The sequence below is a fragment of the Euprymna scolopes genome, chromosome 4, assembly GCF_053919585.1.
Source record: "Euprymna scolopes isolate OS-2025 chromosome 4, ASM5391958v1, whole genome shotgun sequence".
Taxonomy (NCBI): domain Eukaryota; kingdom Metazoa; phylum Mollusca; class Cephalopoda; order Sepiida; family Sepiolidae; genus Euprymna; species Euprymna scolopes.
The window spans coordinates 149181559-149192256 of record NC_136485.1 but is presented as its reverse complement, the minus strand read 5'-3'; the positions used below and the strand labels follow the sequence as shown (position 1 = coordinate 149192256).

Here is a 10698-nt window from a genome sequence, read left to right as displayed (position 1 = left end):
CAGACGCGCGTAATCTCGCTCTATGCCTAATGAACTAAGGCATAGTTCTACCCCATTTATTTATCCGCTCTTTAAATGCGGATATTAGCCGGAGGCTAAAATGTTCTACGGATTAATTACTTCACAACCCTGCCCGCAAGAGGGCATATTATTTATGATCATCGATCGCAAAATGCGTTGATCGTCTCGACAGTCTGGAAGGATTTCGCGAACCCTCAACCAATTCTACGAGCGGCCGAGTCTACCAGCATCTTCACAAGAAGAAAACTACCTTCGCCTTTCAAGGCATGAACTACAACTACCATCGCCTTTCTATGCAAGAACTACCCGCCATTTGACAGAAGCTAAAGAGGGCACTCTTTTGCAATATGGACTCCTTTTTTACCCTTTGGTAAATAAAATTATTCTTGGATTTTAGGTGAGCCTTTGTTGCTTTTTCTGAGTCTCTTTCATTCTGCCATAGGCAAAAACGGGTAAGATAATTTCTTACTATACATTCAGCTTCTGCAGGGTTCGTTGAACAACATGCGGGCGAGCGTTTTCTTGGAAGAGAATTGACCCCTTCTTATTAACCAATCTCAGACTCATACGTTGGAATCTCTAGTGCATTTAGTCAATTTCTGGGCAGTACTTTTCCGCTGTAATCCCTTCGCCCGTATTGAAAAATGTCTAATTGATGAGACAGGTCGCAGACCACCAAAATTATCCATATGTTTATTTGTGCAATTTTTGGTACGGGAAGAGTTGTGGAGCATCTCCGGAATTCAAACACTGTGCAGAACATTGATGGGTGTGGTAGCGGATACATTTCTCATTACGCATCACAACCCGCTCGAGAAATGGGATGTTCTTGTTGCGTAGAAGAAGTGCAGAAGGCGTCTTAAAACGACACTGTTTTGATTATCGTTTAATTCATGCGGCACCCATTTATCCAACAGTTTTGACTTCCCTATCTGCTTTAAAAAGCGAACTACTGCTGAGTGATCTACGTCGAGTTCAACAACAACTTATCCTGTAGATTATTGAGGATCGATTTCAATTAATGCTTTCAACTGGTCGTTATCAACTGTAGACCGCAGAACCGGACCGGATCATCTTCTGGCCTCTCGTCACCATTGCGAAATTGCTTGAAGAACCGTTCTGCCACGCCTTTGTTACTCCTTCTAAGGGCAAACGCATTCTGGATATCAGGAGCTGTCTTGTCAGATTCTCGGCCTAATTTGATCAGGGACAAGAAAATCCCGTGGACTTGAATTTTGTCCATGCTGACGTAAAGTTGTAAAAGTAATAATCATGGGAGTAATATCCATAATAATAACCCGATTCGATTGAGACGAAAAACGCGTGTTTAAATGATTTATTACATAGCTTTATATATCAGTTAATAGATTTAGACATCATAGACTAAAGGTACATATGTGAGAAAACTATTTGTTTCTGCACCAACGTTATATATAGCATATTGTTGAATAAGTAATTTTTTTGTTGCGGCGAATATCAACTCCCTTATTTATCACTGACTCAAGTATTTATTCTTGACGCACAAAGGACATATTGACTTGTACTAAGATGCCAAAGATTGCGTCCCCTGTGTTTGAAATACTAGTCGAGTTTTCCAGTCAGGAAGAATATGTTCTTAAGGAAGAAAGTGGACAATTTTGTAAGTATTGGAACTTGTCTGTGTCTTAGATTTAGTAGCGCGATGATTGGACTCTTTCAAGTTTGTTTGCTTATAGAAAGGTTGCTGGTAAGATCGGGGCGTCTCGGACACACACACACACACACATACACATACACACACACATATATAAATATATATATATATATATATATATATATATATATATATATATATATATATATAGGGATGTCGCTGAAAGTATCTTGGGATGGAATTTAGTAGGTAGACGTCTATTATTACACAGGTTTAATGCGAAGTTCTAGGTTGTTATATTGGGTGGTCGTGCGATTTAATAATCCTGTCTGCATCGTTAATGATTGTTGCGAAAAAAGTTATGCATCTGTTAAGAACCATATTTACGATGCGCAAATCTGGTGGGAAAATAGAGTCTACTTTGCTAATTTAGATTTTTCTGTTTTGGGAGAGAAACGCTGTTGCATTTTTGATATCCTTTTGTCTCTGCTAGTTGGCAGACATATACTCAGTTTTAATTTCCTAACATCTGTCTCTTTTGAAGCAGTTTGACTAAGTATTTTGATGTGAAATTATAGTAATACATAAATGGATTTTTCACGGTTTGATAATTGGTTTTATTTTCAGATTTGATAGAGTATATAGCAATTAAAACCATGGTTGACCACTCCTGCAAGTCGAATGCTATAAATTCCGTTTGGAATCAGAACTTATGTGTACAATATATACGTATGGAAACCGTTCCAATCAGCCAAAGAGTAACGATATTCATTACGTGACCGAACGTCTTAACAGAGAAGTAATAGACATTGTGCATAGTTCAATGCAGGAGTGTACGAACAAAGATGAGGATGCTTGTAGATTAATCATTATAGAGACTCGTGTCGGTTCGTTTACCATCAGAGTTTAATTATAGCAAGGGATAAATTATGGACGGAACTCTTTAAAACACCCTCTTATAAGAATAGATTAGCAATTAAACGTGATGGACGTTGACAATCAGCAGAGACTTGAATTTTACCACGGGATAAACACTCAGGATGTGTCAAATTTTATTCGCGATATTCTGAAAATATGACACATAATCCGGGATATATGGCAAAAAAGAAAGTATTGTTGTAAGTACTACTCCGAAGGATGTGCATGTTACGTGTTAATCTTCTTCAAGAGTGCTCCTATCTCAGAGGAACCCCTCCCAAATGTAAGCATATATCATATGCTTGTGGCGGCCATGAGGGTTCGATTTTTTATAAATCGACTAAAAAATAAATTAGGTCAATGCCAGTTTGACAAATAAACAATAAATCATGTGTGGACACAAGTAATTAAATTCAACTTGTGGAAAGTAGGGAAGTAGGTGTCTGATGTAGGTAAGCAGACCTGGTTCTAATGTTTTTTGTGAAAGATTGTGTTATTGTGATTATCTTTGTAACATTGCTTTTATTGTTCATCGTAATGTTGGGAAGATTTTAGGAATGGGAAAGCAAATTATATTAGCTGAACGGTTCGAATGATAAGAAAGAACAGAGAAAAAAGTTTTCCTGTATGAATGACACGGAAAAACCGTTATTCCACTAATATTTCACTAAGAGGCCACTTCAGAAGTTACTACATGTTCCAGAGAGTATTAACCAAATGGCAAAGTCTCGGTATATTGCAATTGCTTATGGGCAATCTCATTGAGAGGGGCAAACATTTCATGCTCCCTTACTTTAAGGCAAATAACACAATCCCAGTTTAAAAAGACTGTAAACTCCAACAGTCTACATAATCATTTTTATTCTGCAATTATGTTTGAGAGTTTTCTGTATAGCCTATTAATATGGGATATAATCGGTGTCGTGTAAAAGTATTTTACGAGGACGTGCTATCAGTAATGACCTTGCCCCGCTTCTAGTTGTCTGATCTAGCTGAAATTTTGCATGTGCAATGATTTCTATCTCTATGGGTGATGTAGCATATTACATTTCCTAACTAATTGTAGTTTCTGTTTTACAGGTGTTCGAACTGAGTCAGGTATGAAATAGAGGCTGTTGAATGTCGAGCAGTGATCCGGTTTTTGTGTTTGAAAGGATGCACACCACAGGAGACTTTGGATGAAATGAAAGAAACTTCTGGTGATAATGCGAGTTCATCTGGTAAAAGGCTGGCATCATGAATTCAAACATGACCGGAAGTCTGGTGAAACAGCTCACAGACTTGGTCGCCCAATTTGCCATTGATAAGTAATCTGCCAGTCAAGTTAAGGCTGCCATTATGGAAGATCGGCGCATTTCTACTGGACAAATTGCCAAATATGTCAAGATTAGTACAGGGGCTGTTGAAACTATCATTAATGATCATTGCAATATGATTAAGGTGCCTGCCAGATTGATTGCCAGGTGGCTCATAACATTCCAGAAGCGAGAACGCGTCGAGTGCTCGAGGATAAATTTGGAGATGTGCCAAGAAGATGAGCCAACGTTTTTCAAAAGACTGATTAGACAGGATGAAACCTGGGGCCATCACTATGATCCAGATAGCAAAGCCCAGTCAATACAGGGGAAGCAGTTAGACTCACCACATCCAAAGAAGGCAAGGGTGCAGCCCTCCGCTGGCAAGGTCATGCTCACGGTCTTCTGGGACCAGGACGGAGTAGTGATGAAAAATTTCCTGGCAAGGGGTACCCCAATTACAGGAGCCTATCATGCTCCACGTTTGAGGAAATTAACAGAAGCTATCCAAATCAACAGTCGGGGCAAGATCAGCAAAGGTACCCTCCTCCTATAGGACAACTCTCCGGTCTACAACTCGCATGTCGCCAAATCAGAAGCACGGGGGTGTGGTTATGAAATCCTCCCCCATGAACCTACTCTTCTGACCTTGCACCCTCTGACTTTCACCTCTTCCCAGACATGAAGTTGTTTTTGAAAGGAAAGTCACATCGAGGTTGGAGGACCAACCTGAGGTGTTCTACAAAAACGGTCTTGAGGGCTGCATCAAAGGATGGGAGAAATGTTTAACTCTGGGTGGTTCTTATGTAGAGACAGACTAATAACTGTGTCGCAAAGTTAAATGTTTTTTCGCAGGCAATTCCGTTCAGGGGATTTTTCCTTTTTGTATTTCTTTTTTATTTCTCTTCAAAAATGGTATATTTTCAAAATTGTTTTTATTCATAAATTCTGAAGAAATGCAAGTTTTCGAAAATTTTAAGACGATAAAATGTTTGAAATTGTCGACTGGACATGGAAACAGTTGTAACGCAAATTGAAATACACCTTTAGTTGCCATCCACGCCTTTTTGAAGTCTTGATTTTGCATACACAATATATATATATATATATATATATATATATATATATATATATATATGTTCTGCCTGCATAAATAATTAACAAGAACACGAAAGTAAAGGTATATAATAACACACATATATATATATATATATATATATGTTATTGTATACCTTTACTTTCGTGTTCTTGTTAATTATATATATATATATATATATATATATATATATATATATATATATACATGTTTTCAGATATACTTAAGTTGGAGATATCCCGACAGGTGGCGCGTTGAATGTCTTACTCGGAAGCAATATAGGCGTCTTGCCTATGGGACGGTTGGTTGCCGAACTCTCCCGATATTGGTGGTTGATACTTTTATATATCTCACTCACTCGCCTATGTTAATTAGTAGGCGTCTCCACAACAATATATATATATATATATATATATATATATATATATATATATCTACAATTATATAAATGTGACTTTGCCTGTGTGTGTATGTGTTCGTTCGTTATGGATTTAAAAACCCTTGCACGTCCGTTTATGAAATTTTACACATAGGTTCTCAGTGTGTCTGGGTGTGTTTACGGGTACCTATTGCATCGGAAAGCTTTCCTAAATTACCATCAACTACTATTAACAATGCTTTTATTTATTTGCTATTTCCGATTTGATCGGCCATTTCTCCAATTCGTTGCCTAGCAACGGCGAGCAACGGCGACCAACGCTACTGCTACTGAAGCTACTACTACAACTGCTCCTACTAATACTGCTACTCGCTGCCGGCGCACAGGCACGGCTACTTAACCCTTCTACGTTATGGAATAGTTGCTACTAGAACTGAGCCTACTAATACTGCTACTCGCTGCCGACGCACACATTTACATTTAACAAATTCGAGCAGACGGTAACTTACATTTTTTTCTAATTCAAACAAACAAAAAATTCATAACAACAATAATACAACATTGTTTATTTTTACATTTACATTACTTATGCATTTAGAAAGCATTTCTCAATATTATTACTTTTCGCATTTAATCTTCTCATACTTTTATACATATTTATTATATCTTCAATTTTTGACACCTAATGTAGAGGTTTTCAAAACTTTACATTTTAATCCCAATATTTCTACGTTGATGTAACGGGGACTTTACAAATACTGATTGCCATTTTCCTGGACATCCATTTTTTTCGTTTGATTTTACACCATATATTTATACATATTTATACATATTTATTGTACCTTCAAATTCATTTATTTCACGTATATCTTACTTTGTTTTATTTATATAAATATAGAGATTTTTCCAACTGTACATTTTAATCCCAATATTTCTACATTGATGTATTGGGGAAATTACACATACTGATTGCCTTTATTTTTATTTTATTTTATACCATACACACTACCTAAATATTGACTCTTTCAACAATTGTTTCGGCAGCATTCCATTTCAATTCCACACACACCCGCAGAGTAATTTCGCAACAATGCCACCCAAAAAAAATCAGCTCGGAAGGCGCACGAAAGCAGCGACTACTGTTAGGAACATCAGAGCAAGCCTAGACTACGATGAAGTAGAATTATTACGTTCTCGCGAAGCACAGCGCATGCCTCAGACCAGATCTTCTGAAACACTTACTCAACGGACTTATCGTTTATCTAGACATGCTGCAGCCATGGCTCAACTACGTTCTTCACAAACTGCAGAGATTCAGGCCAACCGTAGAGCAGCCAATGCTGCAAGTACCTCTTCTGCAAGGGCCAACGAATCTACAGAAAGGACAGCTCGGCGGAGAGCAGCTAACGCAGCCTCCACAGATTCAGCACGAGCTGCTGAATCTACTGAAGCGAGGGTCAGACGACTTGCCCGAGATAACACATCCAGAGCCGCCATTCGGTCATCTCAGCCACCAGAAGCTCGAAGGATACGAGTTCAGGCTGTTACTCGGAGATTTCATGCCTCTCGCGGCAACATATGCCCTTCACCGGAGTTTTGGTTACGCAAAGCATTGAACTATGACGCCAACTATGACTTCTCTACCCGGCAGGATCTTAGCATTGGTTCGATGAATTGCATATGTTCATTCTGCAAAGCTAAAAAATGGCCGGCAGAACCTCCAAGCCTATGCTGCTATTCGGGTAAAGTTAAACTACCATCCCTACAGACTTTACCTCAACCACTGCGAGACCTACTTTTGGGCATGACTGATGAATCTAAATATTTTCGGAAATCCATTCGACTTTTCAACTGCTACTTCCAAATGACATCATTTGGTGAAAACATTGTCCGTGAAAGCGGCTGGAATCCCGCATTTAAGGTGCAAGGCCAAGTCTACCATCTAATAGGGTCCCTTTTACCTGATGATACCGTACAACCATCATTTTTACAACTCTACTTCGTAAGTGACTACGTCCAACAAGCTGAAAACCGACTAGCTATTACAGCCGAGACAAACGACAGTTCGGATCGACGACAACTCAGTATTGTTTTGCAGCTTCAAGACATGCTCCACCAAACGAACCCATATATTCAAAGTTTCAAGTATGCACTACAGAATGTTCCTCTGCCTAATTTTTCCATCGTTATTAACGCAGACAAACGTCCTACAGGAGAACATGAGCGTCGCTTCAATGCTCCCACTTGCAACGAGGTTTCTGCAGTCATCCAGGGTGAGCACAACAACAAACGCGACATAGTTATTCATACTAGGGGTGGACGTCTACAGCGAATACATGAAATGCATCGATCATACGACGCACTACAATATCCCCTACTATTTCCTTACGGTGACGATGGATACCATTTTCACATACCATGTCAACAAAACTTGGGACAAACGACCATCAATCCCAAAACTATTACATGCAGAGCATATTACGCATACAGACTGATGGTTCGCGACGACGATTTCAACACTCTCCTTCGGAGTGAACCTCTTCTGCAACAATACATAGTCGACATGGCAGCAAAAATGGAATCTGAAAGGCTCCTATATATTCGGGTTCACCAAAAACAGCTTCGGTCGTCTTCATACATACATCTGCACGATGGCATGAGAAATGAAACTGACCCTAACACTGTTGGAAAACTGACAATTCTTCCGTCCACATACATCGGTGGCCCGCGTTATATGCATGCCCGCACACAAGACGCAATGACGTACGTCCGCTATTATGGCCGACCGGATTTGTTTATTACCTTCACCTGCAATCCATCATGGGAAGAAATACGAGATGAACTGTTTCTGGGTCAAGAACACTACGACCGACCTGATCTCATTGCCCGTGTTTTCCGGCTTAAATTGTGCAAACTCATGGATCTTATAGTCAAGGGTGAAGTCTACGGCCGAGTAAGGTGCCACATATTCACTGTAGAGTGGCAAAAAAGAGGCCTTCCGCATGCCCATATCTTAATCTGGCTGTGTGAACGGATTCAATCCACTGATATTGACAAAATTATCTCAGCCGAGATTCCCGATCCTGGATTAGACCCACAGCTTTACGAAATTGTCAAAGCAACGATGGTTCATGGACCCTGTGGTCCTGGCCAGAAAGCTCAATCATGCTGTTAAAAGAAATCGGTGTGCGCTTGCGGCTACCCACGGAGATTTGTCAATGCTACACAAACAGGAGGTGATGGTTACCCACTTTACAGGCGACGGAGTCCAGGTGATGGCGGCCATACGATGATAGTCGGTCGGAGCACTGTTGATAACCGATGGATAGTACCGTACTGTCCCTTGCTGACGAAAATTTTCCAATCGCACATCAATGTGGAGTTCTGTCACTCAGTGAAATCCATTAAATATATCTGCAAATACATCAACAAGGGAAGCGATGCTGCAGCGTTTGCTGTTCAGCGCGACGGTTCTCGAGACGAGCCATCTGCTCATGTCATTGGACGTTTCCTGTGTTGCGGTGAAGGTGTATGGCATTTTTACTCATTTCCCTTGCACCAAAGATATCCTGCAGTTATACAACTCGCTGTTCACCTTGAAAATGGGCAAAGAGTTTACTTTTCTGCCGGCACTGCTAATCAGGTGGTGGAGCATCCACCAGAAACTACGCTTACTGCCTTCTTCAAACTATGCGGTCATGATGAGTTTGCAAAGACGCTTTTGTATCCACAGATCCCTTCCTACTACACTTGGAATAACAAACAGTGGACTCGCAGGAAGTGTGGAGACCCTGTCGATGGCTTCCCAGGGGTTAAATATGATTCCTGTCTCGGGCGAGTTTACACAGTGCCACCACGTCAACATGAGTGCTTCCATCTTCGTCTTCTCCTTCACGAAGTCCGTGGCCCTATAAGTTTTGATGACATAAAAACTGTCGATGGCGTCCTGTGTGAAACCTTCCGTGATGCATGCTCCCAGTTGGGACTACTTGAAAACGATTCTCAGTGGGATGCCGCCATGACAGAAGGAAGTCTATTCAAATCTCCGGTCGCTCTTTGCAATTATGATAGTATGGTGTGACTTGAGCGATCCAAAACATCTATGGATGAAATTTCGTAACTTCATGACCGAAGACATTTCCAGAAGAGCCCAACTTGAGAATACATCGGTGGAGCAAGACTACTCCCAAGTGATTTACAATGAAGGGCTAATTTGCCTCGAAAACCTCCTTTTGGAAATTGGTGGTTCCACTTTACCATCATATGGCCTACCTGCCCCCATCTGCCATGAAGGGAATAGTTTGAGCCTAAATTTACTGCGTGAAATATGCTACTCACCTACAGAACTTAATGCGTACATTGCTGAGAATGAGCCTAAACTGTTGCCTGAACAACTGAACGTCTACCATATGATCAATGAAAATGTTCAACAGAACCGTGGAGGAATATTTTTCTTGGACGCACCTGGTGGCACAGGAAAAACCTTTGTCACCAAATTAATACTTGCCCATGTGCGACGGAGTGGAGCTGTCGCTATAGCTGTTGCAACCTCTGGAATTGCTGCAACTTTACTCCCTGATGGCAGAACGGCACATTCAGCTTTAAAATTGCCCATCAACTACACACAAACTGAATTCCCAACATGCAACATCGAAAAGAATTCGGATAAAGCTGTTTTGTTACGCAGATGCAAACTCATCGTATGGGATGAATGCACGATGGCGCACAAAGTTGCGTTGGAAGCATTGAACAGGACCCTTCAAGATTTACGCAACTGTGACAACATCATGGGTGGATTAACAGTTCTGCTGTGTGGAGATTTCCGACAAACACTTCCTGTTGTCCCAAAAGGGACACGCGCTGATGCTGTTCAAGCATGCCTGAAATCGTCGATACTGTGGGATCAAGTTCACCATTTAAAACTCACAACAAATATGCGTGTCCACCTTAGCCGCAACCCAGATGCTGCTAATTTCTCTAATGCACTTCTGGAACTTGGTGAAGGACGTACTCCCACAGACACTGAAGATTACACAAATGTTGAACACATATCAACCATCGTTGAAACGCCAACCCACCTATACCAGGCAGTTTTCGAGAACATTCAGAAAAACTACAGGGACTTTGATTGGCTCGCCACGAGAGCGATTCTGGCTCCAAAAAACGCCTCCGTCAATGCGATTAACTACAGACTTTTGGAACTCATCCCGGGAGAGGAAAGTGTCTATAAATCCATTGACCGCACACCTGATACTGCTGATCTGGCTGATTACACGGTGGAGTTGCTAAACTCCCTAGAACCACCTGGCCTGCCACCCCACATACTCCGACTTAAGGTTGGAGCTCCTATAATGCT

At 40.7% G+C, this 10698-nt stretch overlaps 2 protein-coding genes across 2 annotated transcripts in view; both read left to right on the top strand.

Annotated features, from left to right (window-relative positions):
* Positions 1-7146: 7146 nt before the first annotated feature.
* Positions 7147-8517, top strand: LOC145272305 (uncharacterized). Its single transcript, XM_080127031.1, has one exon. It carries the CDS (start codon positions 7147-7149, stop codon positions 8515-8517), a length of 1371 nt encoding a protein of 456 aa, XP_079983157.1.
* A 949-nt stretch (positions 8518-9466) lies between these two features.
* LOC145272289 (ATP-dependent DNA helicase PIF1-like) overlaps positions 9467-10698 on the top strand; it is a 1614-nt gene continuing 382 nt past the window's right edge. Inside the window, exon 1 of the mRNA XM_080127030.1 lies at positions 9467-10698. This exon is cut by the window's right edge and continues 382 nt beyond it. Within this exon, the coding sequence (XP_079983156.1) occupies positions 9467-10698 (1232 nt within the window).

Excerpts from the sequence above, each read along its gene's own strand:
- LOC145272305 (XM_080127031.1), top strand. The coding sequence starts at position 7,147 with ATGACTGATGAATCTAAATATTTTCGGAAATCCATTCGACTTTTCAAC.